The 16,059-nt window shown below is 46.4% G+C and overlaps 1 protein-coding gene across 1 annotated transcript in view; it reads left to right on the top strand.

Moving 5' to 3' along the window:
• The window catches only part of slc6a8 (solute carrier family 6 member 8), a 34,941-nt gene extending 19,834 nt beyond the window's left edge, over positions 1–15,107 (top strand). Inside the window, exons 3-13 of the mRNA XM_023957060.2 lie at positions 622–892; positions 978–1,110; positions 5,550–5,684; positions 6,024–6,127; positions 8,795–8,919; positions 9,529–9,641; positions 9,793–9,930; positions 10,015–10,117; positions 10,963–11,063; positions 11,145–11,315; positions 11,414–15,107. Coding sequence (XP_023812828.1) covers positions 622–892; positions 978–1,110; positions 5,550–5,684; positions 6,024–6,127; positions 8,795–8,919; positions 9,529–9,641; positions 9,793–9,930; positions 10,015–10,117; positions 10,963–11,063; positions 11,145–11,315; positions 11,414–11,548 — 1,529 coding nt within the window. The 3' untranslated portion in view covers positions 11,549–15,107. The remainder of the gene's footprint in view (positions 1–621; positions 893–977; positions 1,111–5,549; positions 5,685–6,023; positions 6,128–8,794; positions 8,920–9,528; positions 9,642–9,792; positions 9,931–10,014; positions 10,118–10,962; positions 11,064–11,144; positions 11,316–11,413) is intronic.
• Positions 15,108–16,059: the final 952 nt, after the last annotated feature.

Genomic DNA, 16,059 nt, shown 5'->3' with positions numbered 1-16,059 from the left:
AACCGACAACCACAGAGGAAGGAGAAAAACGTTCAGATCCAACAGTGGCTCGGTCATAAGTGAGGAGGGCGCCAGTATTTTGCACTAGTCTTAGGAAAAACAATCAAACGTTAGGCGACAGACCGATGGCGTGCCATGAACATTGGTGCCATCTTGATCTGTTCCGCTCTATGGCCGAGGGAAAGTTAGAAGTCATCGACAAATGTGAAATTGAGATTTGACCAAACGGTGGAAACCAAGTTAAATAAAAAATCCAGCAGAGTTGGAAAATTTATCTCTGTAGTTCAAACTTGAATTTTTTTTTAAAAAGATAGAAAGCTTTTCTTTTTCCTTACATGTTCAAAACTACACGCTCTTCACTCCAAAACGATCAGTTTGAGGAAACACGTCTTAGTGACGAGTTGTTTTTTCTTTGTAAGACAATTCTCTAAACCCACTGGCCGGTTTTGTTTTCTTTCTTTTTTGCTTGTTGGAAGAAAAATGTTGAAATGGTAAAAATTGTTGACTTATTTCTGTGGGTCCTGTCTTTGCAGTGTTGCATGTTCACACATGTGCACACACATGCACACACATGCTGAGGCATGCACAAACTTTCATGATTTCCCTCTTGCTGCCCTGCAGGACTTGGTTTTGCCTCCATGGTGATTGTGTTCTTCTGCAACACCTACTACATCATGGTTCTGGCCTGGGGCTTCTACTACCTGATCAAGTCCTTCAGCTCTACTCTGCCCTGGTCCACCTGTGACAATGAGTGGAACACTCCCAGCTGCATAGAGATCTTCCACCACCAGGACTGCAAGAACGCCAGCCTTGCCAACACCACCGTGGGCAACAGCAACATGACCTGCGCTGACCTGGTTGATGCCCGCTCCCCCATTATAGAATTCTGGGAGTGAGTCTCCTTCTTGTCCTGCTGGTCTGGGTGTTGGTTGGGGACCAGAAGCTTGATTGTGGTCCTGTTTGTGGTCTCTATGCAGGAACAAAGTGCTGAACATCTCATCTGGTCTGGACGAACCTGGAAAGCTGAACTGGGAGCTGATGCTGTGCCTGATGGCTGTCTGGGTTCTGGTTTACTTCTGTGTCTGGAAGGGAGTGAAATCCACCGGGAAGGTAATGTCTTTAGTGTCCTTGTGTCTGGTTTTTCACAGGCCTGTGACACAACCAGACATGTTTGCTCAGTAGCTCAGACATGCACAGAAACCTACAAGCTTAACGCCCCACTCTGATCATGTTTTAAACTATTTTCCAAATGTTTCCATTTTCCAGTGGTCTTTTGATGAGAATTATGTCATTTTTAGCCAAAATATGGAAAACCTGTGTCGTTTTCGAGGACATAGTTGCTGCAGAGCAGCAGGAATTCGAGCAGCAGAAATTCCCCTCTGAGTTGTGGTTGGACCATTGGTGTGGAGTAAGCCTCCCCAGACTTCCCATACAGTCCCTCACAACCCCCAGCTAACATTAGTGAGGAACACTGGAGCTATCCAGCTGCAGTTTTGATCCAGATGCCAGCTCAGGCGAGGAAAACAAAGACAACTGGAGCAGAGCAAAGAACGTGTGGCCGGATGCTTGTAGTTTGTATGTAACAACTCCAAGCTTTTTCAAGCTGCATTTCTTGTCTGCTCCTGATTTACCACAATTTCAATGAAGAAATACTCAGAAAGGCAGTTTTCATTATAAATGTCCTCCACCATGAGACAAATGCTGCAAAAACGTGTTTAAAACACAATTTTCATTGGACTGCATCTTTAGAGGAGATGGCAAGTCTGCTCAAGACTTGTTTTTATAACAACTCTGTTTGTCAGTGAATGTTATCCACCTCTGGCTGATGAGCCTGCAGAGTTCATCATCATGAGAAGAAAGGATTCTCATAGTTGGTCCTGAGGAGAAACCAAAAAACCTCATGAAGTCTTTAAAGTCCTGATAGAAGTCAGAATGACAGAAGAACCATCCTGAGCATGAACTCAAAGCGGCCCGCTGGAGGAGGCCGACGGTCCCTCAGCGAGCTTCCAGGGAAACCACAGCTGGATTGGTTGAGAGAAAGTTTACCCGACAACCTGAAGTGTTCCTTCAAAAGTGCCGCCTTCAGCTGACCGCTCTGCATGTGCATGCATGTGTCACTGCCACGGCAGACCCAAACACACTGGCCACAGGCTTGGCTTAGTGTTGCTATGGCTACCATGTGTGGGGTCAGCTGAGCCTGTGATGTGGCAGACTGTGATTGGCCGCCTGGTGGGAGGGCCGCCTGACTGCAGTGGGACGTGACTGAGACACCCTGGCAAATGAAACCTGCTCCGTCTGCAGATTTGCCTGAAGGCTGAGGCGTCACGGCGCTGCGTGACAGCGGCGTGTGCGTTCATGCCACGGAGAAGAAACTTGCAGCATAACAACAGATGAGCGTAAACACAGAGGAGTTTAAAGGAGTTAAAATTCACTCTTATGTGAGAAAAAACGCAAAGTCAGAACAAACCCCTTTCACACAGAAGCACAAAATAGTCATAAAAACTTTAGAACCAAAGAAACACAGAAAAAGCAAATGAATTAAAAAAAGTTATTTTTTAATAAAAATGATGAATAACTGTTAAAATGATCCAGAATCCCTGATGCCTGTGCAGAGTTTTTACCCACTCAGACTATTGCAGCGTGGTTCGGTCCGGTCCAGTCCGGTCCGGTCCGGTCCGGTGAAGGTCGGATGGTTGTATCTTTGTGAAAGACATAACAGAGAAACAATATCCGTAACCCTTGTTCTAGGCACTTTAACATTGGGAGTTGGGTCATCTAGACCCACTAAACAGTGCTCTGAACCTTTTTTCTTCAATGATTTGTGATCTTCACTGGTGTCCATGGATTACATGAAATCTTTCCACCTTTATCCACCTTTGTCATGGTAGGGAGAACACGTCAATGGAAGGGGGGGGTCATCTAAGATAGCACAAGGGTTAAAACCAGAACAAAATGACTTGGTGGGCACTTCCTGGAATGTGTTTGCTGACGTGTGAACAAAGTCTGAAGCAACACCCCACCTCAGCCACCGTCATCATCTTCATCATCCTCTGTTAGATATTTCTTCAGAATGTGCAGATAATTGATCATCAGTGGGTTTTAAGGGAGTGTTAGACTTCTGCTAAATTCAGAAAAAAAACTTTTATTGGAGGAAAAGCAGAGCGGCCTGACTGAGAGGAGAAGCAGCTCACAGCTGATGCTCCGGCTGAACCTCAGTCCTCTGATTCATCTGTGGATTTCCTCATAGATTGTCAGATGAAGGTTGGATTGATGTTTTAGATCTTCTCAGGCGTGGTCCTGAACTCTGTGTGATGACGAAGAAATGCTCCTTTCACTCTTCATCTTCATGAGTCACTGAGAGTTCTTCAGAATGTGCTTTTGGGGTTTCAGTCATGTCATTCAGACAAAGCAGCTCTGGACTTGTGAGGCTGTTTCCTAATGTACGCAACAGATCAAGGCAAACCCAGACCATTACACCACCTCTGCTGTGTTTTACACAGTGCCAACAACATGCCCTACTTGAGTTCCAGGAACTGTGTTTGTATCATTGACTGTATACAGAGAAATGGACAAAGTGACCCCTCCCAAGAAGCTAAAATCCCGTAGACTTCTGTGGAGAAATAAACAGCTTTTACTCAGTCATTCTATTGGTCAGAAGAACTGTTCTTGATCTAAAACCTTTTCTTAACATCTGCTTGATCTTAATTTCTTCATGACATTTTTTCTTTATTACAAGTTATTTAAGTTATAAACTTACGTGACATGGATGAGCAGTCCAGTGCAGCAGTGGGAATACCATTGTTACAACCTGACTCACAATGTTATAATGTTGTTACTATCAATTGTAAATGATCCATGAAAATGAAGGAACAGCTTTTGTGTGCTGAGCTGGATGCTCTTCATCTGCTGGATGATAGGAAGTTGCTCTGATCCTCAGATATACCTCTCTATGCTGATGTCTCTCAGTTTACAAGACTTCAAGGACGTTTTAATCAAACTAAAAAATACTGACAACAATTTTGACTAGAAAACTGAAAGCTAGACTGAGCAGGATGAGACCTGCCTTGTCTACTCCGCAGACCTGGTCCACAACAGAAGGACTCTGGTTCTCCGGGACTTTGTGCTGACAGGAACTCTTCTTCTGGGCTCAGAGGAAAACTGTGGAGTGTGATGAAAATGTGAAGTGAACTTGGAGAAGAGCGGCCTGCAGGTTCTGCTCCGCGTTTCCTCCTGCTGCTCCTCATGTCAGTCTGTGAGATTCTCAGCTGCTGCTGCTGAATCTCAGACTCCTCCTCCTGCAGCTCAGGAGCTTCTAGTCTTTTTTCTGGAATGGATATTTTCTGTTGGACCACAGGCGACATGTTTGAACCTTTGCAGTTGGGGTGCAAACAGAGTGTTGGGATTGATGGGACCTGTAGGAGAGGGTTTGCACGGCAGCTCATCACAAAAGCTGATCTTCTCCATCAGAGGACCTGCGTTCTGTTCTCCAGCTCATGTGCAGAACAATGTGTGCTGAGGCTTTTCAGTCCAAGTGCTGCCAGTGAAAACCTTGCTGAAGCCCGGGGGTCTGCTACAGCTCCCGTCAGGCCCCCCTCCGTCCTGCTGCCCTGTTTGTGGGTAAAACTAACAGCTGACTGAAACGGGACTCTGTCGGGGACTGGCTGCTCTCCATGGTGCTGAAAGTGCTGGTGCGCTCCGCCGCAGCAGGCCGCGTATCAGGCCGTATCGTCTTCCCTCTGGCCTGTTTTTGTTAGCTGGTTCTCACAGTTTCAGCTCCTCGCTGAGCTCTTATGTAAACAGACTGCACACATTCCCCATCCTCCTTCTCCCTTATGTAACTGAATATTCAGGTCAGGTACATGAAGGTCGCAAGTGACGATTCCTCCTCTTGAGGAGGAATCTGGAGTTTGCTCTTGATGCTGTAAAAAAGGAATAACATATGAAGATAAAAATAATTTAGATAAACTTTTATCATTTCTAAATTTCACTGTAAGGTTTATGCTTAAAGGTCCAGTTCAGATCCTTGGCTCTGCAGTCGTCTGCAGCAGCTCTTCCTTTTGGTGTTTGGCAGATTATTTAAAACATTTTTTTGACAGATATGTGACTAAATTTAATTAACAAACATGTGATCTTGAAAAAGCTCACCAAAAATGTCGGTAGGGGTTTTAGTGATTCAGCAGCTGGTAGAAAAGACACTTTCACAGCCTCACGCCTTTGTGGAGTCACTGAAGTCTGAAGTCTGGTTCTGAATGTCACTCCAGAACATCTGGCAGATGAGGTCTGGACCTCAACCTCTTGAAAATGCGATTTCTCCTAAATTGGCAGATCACCTCTTTTTCTGGAGGTGATCTGGTTTGAGTTGGTTCCCAACAGCACTGGCTGGGAGTTTTCAGAATCATTCCTCTCTGCTCATCCTCTCAGTGGCAGAGGTGGAGTTTGGAGTTTTCATGGGAACATCCCAGCTTCAGCTGCTTCAGCTTCAGATTTCAGGTTTGGGGAAACTGCGCTCGGCTGTGTATGGTGCTGACAGTTTGGTGTGTGCGTTCCAGATTGTGTACTTTACCGCCACCTTCCCATACGTGGTCCTCATCATCCTGCTGGTCAGAGGAGTCACTCTTCCCGGAGCGTACGACGGCATCATGTACTACATCAAGCCAGACTGGTCCAAACTGGAGGAGGCGCAGGTGAGTCACCACGCTAGACCCTCAGCCCTGAACTCTGACTGTCAGGTGACAGAGGAGAGAATCTTCAGGGAGTTTTAACCTGCCATGGTTGTTTTCTTTGGTAAAATCTCTTGTCTTAGTGATCTTATGGTATCAGTATGGTAGGAACACGTGTTCACTGTCATTATGGGGAAGCTGTGGAACCACGCCACCTGCTGCTGTGATTGAACAGTCCTCCTGAGGGAGAAGAGAGCTGGAGCGTGTTCAGATTGAATTAGGCACCATCACGATGACTGAAAAATGAAACATATGTCTCTGGACCTCCGGCAGCTCTGTGACCTCTGACCTCTCCCCCTGCAGGTGTGGATAGATGCTGGAACACAGATCTTCTTCTCCTACGCCATCGGCCTTGGAGCGCTGACTGCTTTAGGCAGCTACAACCGCTTCAATAATGACTGCTACAAGTACGACACGCACACACTCACGTGCACTCGGATGCCTTTCTGACGCGCAGAAAACCTGGAAGACAGAGCGCAGGGTTCACAGCAGCAACTGTAAATGTGTTTCCACTTTAAACTGAACTTAAAGCTCTCTGTCAGCCTAAAGGACTTGTTCTTACAAAGTCCTCCTCAAATCCTCCATCAGCACTGAGGTTGTGTCTGATTTCCTTCAATAGTCACTATATAGCACGTTCTCCATTTTCTAGTGCTGTCTGAATCTACAGTTACAAAAGCCAGTGCTCGAGAAATTTCCCAGAAGTCTCTACAAAAAACCACTGTGCATCAATGCTCACTGGATCGGCGAATATAGACAACCATGCATTGCGTCGGAACAATTTTTGCCAAAAATGTATTTAAATGTATTTTTTTAATTAACCATCCATGTTTTTATCTTCATAAGACAGTGGTCTCATAATCTTCCCAAAACACTCATTTTCAATAGATTTTAACGTAGTGAAATCGATAACATCACAACCACCGTTAAAAAAAAAAAAAAGGAGTGAGCATAGAGTCCGAATTGCTTTTTACATCCAGGGCACTGCATAGTGCCGTACTAGTAGTTAGAGGTTAGGGTGGGAATTTGGACACAGCCTTATGCTTTAGGTCATGCAGTAAAAATCCTCCAGGTTGTCTGCGTTCCCTGGGCTGTGGCTCAGGCGGTTGATTGAGCCAATGATCAAAGGGTCAGTGGTTCGATCCCCGCTCCCCTCAGTCAACTGTTGTTGTGTCCTTGGGTAAGACACTTCACCCTCCCTGCCTCCAGTGTGGCTCCACTGGTGTGTGAATGTGCATGAATGTCCCGGTGATGGTCAGAGGGGCCGTGGGCGTGAACTGATAACCACGCCTCTGTCAGTCTGCCCCAGGGCAGCTGTGGTACATCAGTAGTTACCATCACCAAGTATGAATGAATGATGGACACACTGGAAGCACTTTGAGGGTCTGGAAAAGCAGATAAATCCAATCCATCATTATTACATTTTTTGAAACATAATTCAAAGTAATTCTCAATTGACAATTAAATATGCAATTTATGCTCGGAGAATAAAAATATATTTTGCAATTTAGAATTTAATATTAGGATTTACAATTTAATGACAATTTTAAAAATGAAATGGATCAATTGCATTTTAAATTGTCGTGGGTTTTTGATGTCATAATTCAAATGACTATGCATTTTGCAAGTTACAATTTACTACTTTAAAAATGACATTTCAATACACGGTTTACTTTAAATTCATTTTAAAGTAACTTAAATGTTTTGCATTGTAAGATGCCAAGCTGTCTTTGCATTAAAATTTGGATGACATTTAAGAACAGCGCTTCCTGGTGTGATGCATTTTCATTTGCATAGCACTGTTTTATGTGTGACAAAATTGAATTGAAGTTGCACAAATAGTTTGAGTGATTAAATGAAATATTTCACATGTTTTATTGTGTACATGTTGACATGTTTTGGGCATTGTTGGAGCCAACGGGTGTGTTTGTGGCATTTGGGTGTGTGTGTGGACAGGCCCACGCCCCCTTTTGGATTTATGTTACTTTTAAACCTGACTGTAATGATTATAAACATCCAGCAACTTGTTACTTTATGCCGCTTCACGGTTCTAACCCCTCCACGGGTATCCCTCTCTCTTCTTCCCTCCTTTTCTTTTCCGTCCGGTCCAACAAAAGACTGTTACAGATATGAGTGAGTTGAATAAAGTTTAGTCTAAATTACAAAAGGGGTTTATTCACATATACCCCTAGTGTGTCAAAAGATCCATAACCCCTGTTGTAACAGTAAAATATGTCCAACACAAGAAGCCTTAAGCTCTCATCTGGTTGCTCAGCTGTTGGACAAGACAGGTTAAGAAAAAAATATTTTTTTGAATTGAATTGCAGACTCAACCTGTCAGGGTGGGGCCTACCACTTTCATAAATTCACTAAATCCCGCCTCAGCATGGCCTTTAAACCTTGTGCTATGCTAGGCACTTTAACATTGGGAGTTGGGTCATCCAGACCCACTAGACAGTGCTCTGAACCTTTTTTCTTCAATGATTTGTGATCTTCACTGGTGTCCATGGATTACATGAAATCTTTCCACCTTTATCCACCTTTGTCATGGTAGGGAGAACACGTCAGTGGTCATCTTGACCCCATAGGACAACAGAAGGGTTAATTAGAGTAGACAGGTTTAAGGATGCTGTGAAAACTACATCTGTGATTTCTGAATGTCTAATTCCTTTGTCCTGATCTCTTTTTCTGGATTCTAAGTTTGGTCATTTAAGTGAAACTGCTTTTCTTTGTGTTTTGATTTTTCCTTTTTTAGTGTGTTGTTTCATTTATTGAAGTTGCTAAGGATTCATTTGTGGTTTTAGATTTGTGTTTCTTTTAAAGACCAGGCTTTTCTTGTTCCTTTCAAAAATCAGTAGACAAAAACAGATGACTCTAAACTGAATTGAGTTTCTAATCATACAGGACATGCATAAAATGAGTATCCATGGTAACAGTGTAAACAACAGCACAGAGACCAGGAGCAGCAGAAGTCAGTTCTGTGACCTCTGTCACAGAGAGACAGTCAGTTGGGGTCAGGGTGATGCAGATGCTGATGCTGTGGTCTCCTGAGGACTGAGAGTCTTTCTCTTCTGCAGGGACGCCTTCGTTCTGGCTCTCATCAACAGCGGCACCAGCTTCTTTGCTGGTTTTGTGGTCTTCTCCATTCTGGGCTTCATGGCTGCTGAGCAGGGAGTCGACATCTCCCAAGTGGCAGAATCAGGTAAAGACGGGCAGCGCTTGTGCGCGGTCAGTAAGGATCCACCACTCAAACCTTACTGACGAGCACTGCGTAACGGTCGCAGACAACACCATTACCTCTTCGTCACCCCACTGAGGAGTTTTCTAGAAGAAACAGTCTGAAGTGCCCATATAGTGGTTAAATCCAACGATCAGCTGAAGCACCTGAAGCACCTGAAGCAGCTGAAGCAGCCGAAGCAGCTGAAGCAGCTGAAGCAGCCGAAGCACCTGAAGCAGTGCAAGTTAAAAACAGGCCAACAAGAGAATGTCTGCTCTCTGAGGAAAAGCTGAATGAATCCAGAGGATTGTTTGTGTTTGTGCGTTTGTGTGTCTGCCAGCTGTGTGTGTATTTATAGCAGTGCAGCACATGACTGGAGCTCACAGATATATTTGGTTTGTCCTCTCAGGCCTGCAGCCTAATGTGGACTCTGTCAGAGCCACATGGTGTCTGCTGTGTTGTAGCGGGACTGATGATAGTAAACGTGGTGATGATGTGAGCGTGCGCGTGCACGTGTGCATAACAGGGAAGCAGTGAATTCTCTTGATGCTTTTCTGTGAAGGAGCTGCAGTTCACAGTTTTCTTGTTTGTCAGGTCCGGGTCTGGCCTTCATCGCGTATCCCAAGGCGGTCAGCCTGATGCCCGTGGCCCCGCTCTGGGCGGCTCTCTTCTTCTTCATGTTGCTGCTGCTCGGACTGGACAGTCAGGTGGCTGAAACTTATCCTCCCTCCCTTTAAGGCGCATCCGAAATCAGCTACGGATTAGAAATATGACAACTTTTAAACCAAAATACCAAAGTGTAGATCATACAGTGACATCATTGAAACCTTGAAGGTCGGTTGTCCCGTCTTCCTGCAGTTTGTGGGCGTGGAGGGCTTCGTCACCGGCATCCTGGACCTGATTCCTGGAAATCATTATCACCGATACAAACGAGAGATCGCCGTGGCGATTTGCTGCTTACTGTGTTTTATTATTGACCTCTCCATGGTAACACAGGTCAGTTGGAAAGCTGGGCTGATCAGCCAACCCCCCCCCCCATCCCATCCAATGTCCTAAACCGAAGCATCTTCCTCTCTGCAGGGAGGGATGTACGTCTTCCAACTCTTTGACTACTACTCTGCCAGCGGCATGACTCTGCTGTGGCAGGCATTCTGGGAATGTATAGTAGTTGCCTGGGTCTATGGTATGCACACACACACACTCACACCCACACCTATGCATGTACACACACACACCCACACACACACACACACACACACACACACACACACACACACACGCACACACACACACACACACACACACACACACACACACACACACACAGGGTTGTCAGTGATCCTCAAACAGGTGTGGAGCCACATTTGTTCAGACGGATGAGTTTAGAAACTTCCACACCAGACAGAGATGTGATCACATTTCATAGAGGGGGGGTCTGCCAGCATTCACCACTCACCCTCGTGTTTTTTTGGGGGGGCTGAGTAGAGTCAAAAATCATAAGAGTCAATGGAGAACGAGAGCTTCAGAGGGTTAACCAGGTAAAGTGGGACGGCCTCTCTGGTGGGGGGCTCGGGGGGGGGGGGGGGGGGGGGGGGGCCTCGACAGGACGGAGTGACAGGCTGCAGCAGCTCACATGTAGCCTAAATCACAGCTGATGCATGACACTGGAATGTGAAGGAATGTGGGGGGTGGGATCACCTGCTCTGACTGTCCCACCCACCAATCAGTAGAGAACTGATGCAGAGATGAGGAGCCAGCGGGCGGATGATGGATCCACCTGCTGGTGAGGTGTTAACATGGGGGGGGGGGGGTGAGGAAAAAGAAGCATTTGACAGACAGTCGATGGTAAAATAGTTTTACCTATTTTTACCTTACTGGCAGTGGGGATTGTATTGGGGGGGTTGAACCACCAAATGTTCCTCAGTGGTGTGAGTGTGGAGGCGGGAGTTCCTTCTTCTTCTTTGTCCTTCATTACCATGACTCAGCGTTTTCTGACCCCCAAATAACCCCCCCTGTTGGTTGGTACAGGAGCTGATCGATTCATGGATGACGTGGCTCGGATGATCGGCTACCGGCCGTTCCCCTGGATGAAGTGGTGCTGGTCCTTCATAACTCCGTGTGTTTGCATTGTGAGGCTCAACCGCACAAACACAACTTCATGACAAATACACACTCCGGTCCGGTCCGGTCTGACCCGCTTTGATCCTCAGGGCATCTTTCTGTTCCACCTGGTCAACTACAAGCCGCTGACCTACAACAACGTGTACGTGTACCCGTGGTGGGGAGAGGTGATTGGCTGGTGTTTGGCGCTCTCCTCCATGCTCTGCATCCCCACCACCGTCCTCTACAAACTCTTCAGGGCCAGAGGAACCTTCAAAGAGGTCAGACACTCACCAGCTCTCTGCTCGTTCAGACCTGTGTTCTCTCTGACGCCGCTCTGGGGGTCACATGACTTCATATCTCCTGCTGTGTCTTGCAGCGTTGGGCCCACCTGACCAGTCCAGTGTGGGGGGCTCATCACCTGGAGTACATGGCCCCTGATGTCAAAGCGCTGAGCCCGCTGTCGCCCGGCACTGACGACAACAAAGTCATCATCTTTGAGAGCGTCATGTAAGCTGGACCCCACCCTACCCGCCTGCTGCAAGGAAGGATGCTGCAAGGAAGAACACCCCACCTCAAGGGGCACAGACTCAGCTGATTCGCCAACACCACCGTCTCCGCCTAACAAACCCTACTATGCTGACGCACAAGCAGTTAGCTCCTCCCACTTTAACAAAGGAGGAGGAGCTGAGAGTCAGAGAATGGAACCAACTGAGAGTGCAGCAACTCTGATCAGACTGACAGACAGACACGCAGACAGACAGACAGACAGACAGACACGCAGACAGACAGGCAGACACACAGACAGACACGCAGACAGACAGGTAGACAGACAGGCAGACAGAGAGACAGACAGGCTGCTTCTAAACTGACGTGTTTCATAGAATGACCTCTAACGCTCTGAGTAGAATCTCTTAGCTCTCACTCTTGTTTGTTTGGATTGATGATGAAAAAAAAGGTCCCTGAACTCACCTCCTGAGTTCGGGTGCAGCTGAACGCAGCATCAGCAGCAACGCTGAGCATGAAGGCCCGCCCACCTCCTGCTCCCAGAGCAGGTTGACTCTCCATCTGTTTCCCACTGTCCCACTGTGAGCATGAGCTCATCATCTTCATCTGTGCTCACATCAATTTGTGTTTGACGTCAGCTCTCAGGACGATGAAGATGAGTTAGGCAAGAAAACATTCAACAGGTTGAAACATCCGACCTGTATCTGAAAACTGAAGAAGAGAAGCTTCTTCTGTCCTTCATCGTTTCAGACTGAAGATGATTTTACTGCTATTGTAGAAAGAAGGAGGTCCAGGACGCTGTGGGGATGAGGTTGGAGGTCAGACGGTGGAGGTCAGCTAAAGTGCCAAACACTCAGTTTGCAGGGTGGAAAACATTAGCCCCCCCCCCCCCCCCCCCCCCCCCCCCATGGACACAGTGTTCCTCACACTGAACATTGCGCCCCCACTCCTAACCGGAGCAGCTACTGAAGGCTTGAGATTTATCCAAAGGAACACATAAATGCTTCAGATGCTCCTGCAGGGGGTTGGTGGGGGTCAGATGAGAGCCTGGAGACCCCCCCTCCCCCAGTGTTGCCTTACATCATTGTTTTACCTCCAGAGCCTGCAGAGCATCCAATGAGTGGGGGGGTGGAGCTGCATTCTGAATGTGGAACAGGCCGAACCCATTTGCACATTGTTGTTAAATAATATCGCTTGCACTTTTCAGAGAAATAATAACAGAAACCATATTTTGTTTTACAAATTGTAAAATGAATCTTTATTTTGCTGAGACAAACATCAAACAAATAGATATATATTGAATATATTTAAGTGGTATCTATATTTGATGCAGTATTTGATTGCACTTGAGATGGTCTTTGCTGATTGTTCAGGTGGAGCCGGTGGAGATGGGCAGCACTTCCTTTTTAAGAGTTTCAAAATAAAGTCCCCTTAGCCTGCTGCAGAGGATTGTGGGACGTCATTAGACGTCAGACTCTGTACAAACAGAAACCCAAACAAGCCTCCTAAATTGTGTCGACTGGGTTTGGTGCCATGAAGCTTGAGGTGGTGTCCAACCGGCTCACAGGAACAAGCAGCTAGGGGGTGGAGCCTATGTGATGTCAAGCTGTAGAAAGGAAACTTCTGTATATTTTAGTCACATTCTTTAAAAATGTTTGAGTGTTTTTAGATGAATTTTAACTGCCTCCTGTAGAGACTCAAGTGTTTTTTTTCTTCCAGTTGTGGCAACAGACTAAAATGGGACAGGGCATGGAGACGCACGCAGAAACACAAAGAACAGAGGCAGAACTGACAGATTTTATTTGGATTGAAAACTCATCTTAGAAAAAGTTAAATTCTCAGAGCGAGAACACATCATCTGCGTAGAAATCCGTTTAATTTCCTGCTTCTATTCACACTTCAGTGATCTGACTGAGCTGCACTGAAACCAGGAATGATCCCTCAGTTTAAATCAGAACAAACCCACAGTCTGAGCTTCCTCACAACACCACGTGCACAGTCACGTGCACACTCCAGCAAAGATGCCAGGTCGTCAGTCAGTCTGCAGAAATATGGAACCAAAAAAGGAGAAGGAGACAGCGGTAAAGCTGATTCACGGTACTAACAAACAGCAGACTCACCAGAACAACTCAGGATAACAGACTGACTCAGCTCTCCATCTGGACACGCCAGGGGGCGGAGCCTGAGGGGGTCAGAGGAGGCTGGAGGATAGGATGATGATATGAGTATATTGGTCTACAGGCTTCAACAAAGTCCTCTTGTTGTGTTTGTGCTGCAGAGGTGGGACTGAGGTGATGGAGGCTCACCGGGCTGCAACACAACAGACCCACAACCTAGTAAGGGTCTGAAGCTGCACTGATGACTACAAACACACAACCACGTGCACAGTCACATGCACACTGCAGCAGTACTCAAACCTGCAGAGTGAGTTTTCCTCTCCAGCAGAAGCTCATGTTTGTCCTACTGGGACCAAACGAACCTCAGAAAGGATTCTGCACAGAAGGTGCTGAGAACTTCAGGAGAACATCCACATTTCTTCTCATCGGTGACAAAAACATTTGAATTGACAAAAGTTTTGATCATTGTCCAAAGCTGTAAAATTCTCTTGGAAGTCTGAGCGTTTCAGTCCACTCTGAGTGTGTTTCTGTGCTGAAAGTCTCCTGATGAACAGAAGAACCATTTTACTGTAGATTACTGACTTACAGCCAAAAACATTGCCAAATGTTTTTTATCTTAACTAAAGAACAAGCTAACATTTAAGGGAGATAGATGTAGATGTTTAAGGGTCTGTTTTGTGTTTCATGCTTTGTTTCCTTGACATGACAGATGATTGTGGAAGAGCAAAAATGTCAAAACAATCTGTCAGTCGAGCAGGCGGACCTGATGGAAATGTCAGCAGAGGGAGCAGCAGGGGGCGCTCTCCTCCGATGGGACGGTGTTGACATTTGGGCTGGAAACAGGAGCGAGAACTTAGAAAATGAAAAACCTCTGAAGATCACCATAAAACCTTGTGAGGTGCAGAGGTTCAGGAGAAGTTCAGCTTCTTCCTTTCCTGTCGGATCTTCTCTGGCTGCTTTGCTGCCACCTGGTGGCCAAAAGGATCAACTTCAGCTTCATGTTTACCATTTTCTGGAGTTAAAGATGGCTGCTGAATTTTTATCGCATTTCAGATGAGCAGCTGACTCTTGTGTTTATGGTCTGCTGAGCAGTCAATCAGATCCCCCATCAGGCCTCCTGCCCCGTGGTGCAGTCTGAGGAGTCTCCACCCGCTCGTGTTTCCGGCCCAAAAGCCGTTCTGTCATCATCCCTTCATCCCAGTGACTTCCTGTTAATCACAGTCTTCCATTCAAAGCTGACTATAGATGATTGAGAAGCTAAGTGTACCTGTAGCAGTGATGTAACGGGGCTCCTTGTGACCGGTCACCAGCCAAAACCTCCCTGAGGTTATGAAAGAGTCCACTGTGAGCCCCAACCAGGCTGCCACCGCCTCCATGCTGTACAGTGCTGTGATCACCGCTCTTCATCCATGACTCATACATGGCAATAAACTCGTGTGATGACGAGCAGCTCAGCCTCTGTGGAGTTTTTGGGCTGGGGAAGGGGGGGGTTGCTACTCTTAGATATGTAATCAACTTTTTCTAAGAAAGGGAGGAGGGAAGAGTGCAAAATAAAAAAACAAGAGAGGGAAAAAAGAAACCTCACCCCCAGACAGAACCAAAGCTGCAAAGGGCCCAATAACATCAAGTCAAACGGGTCACACATCTTCACACTCAGACAAGATGGAAAGCACAAATACACGCGTGTTTGGACTCATGCATGTATGTTCTCTGACCGGTTCTTCTCCACTGTTTCCGGTGCCACCAGCTGATGACAAACAGCTTCTGGCTTGGAGGAGACAGAACTGTGTAACCCTTGTGCTATCCTAGGCACTTTAATATTGGGAGTTGGGTCATCTAGACCCACTAGACAGTGCTCTGAACCTTTTTTCTTCAATGATTTGTGATCTTCACTGGTGTCCATGGATTACATGAAATCTTTCCACCTTTATCCACCTTTGTCATGGTAGGGAGAACACGTCAATGGAAGGGTGGGGTCATCTAAGATAGCACAAGGGTTAATGGAAGTCTGTCTGACACATTGGCTGTATGTGAGAACTGACTGAGTGGCCCCTCCCACCCGGTGTTCCAAACAGGAAGTACTCGCTGGTTCCAAGAAGCCAAAATCCCATAGACGTCTGCAGAGAAATAAACAGCTGTTACTCAGTCAGAATAACCATTTAGAATCTGATAACTTTTTAACATCTTCTTGATAATCCTCATTTTATACCTGATAGTTTATTCATCATTTGTACATCGTCTAAACCCGCTTTTTGTTCGCCTTTCGGGGGTCACGGGGCTGCTGGAGCCTTTCCCACTTGTGGGTGAAGGCAGGGGGCGTCCTGGACGGTTTCCAGTCTGTCTCAGGACCACAATCACACACCCATTCACACCTATGGACAATTTAGATTAACCAATGAAC

This window comes from Oryzias latipes, chromosome 7, assembly GCF_053564925.1.
Source record: "Oryzias latipes strain Hd-rR chromosome 7, Olatipes_Hd-rR_3.1".
Taxonomy (NCBI): domain Eukaryota; kingdom Metazoa; phylum Chordata; class Actinopteri; order Beloniformes; family Adrianichthyidae; genus Oryzias; species Oryzias latipes.
Note: the sequence above shows the minus strand (reverse complement) of the source record. Positions and strands in the feature narration are given on the sequence as shown.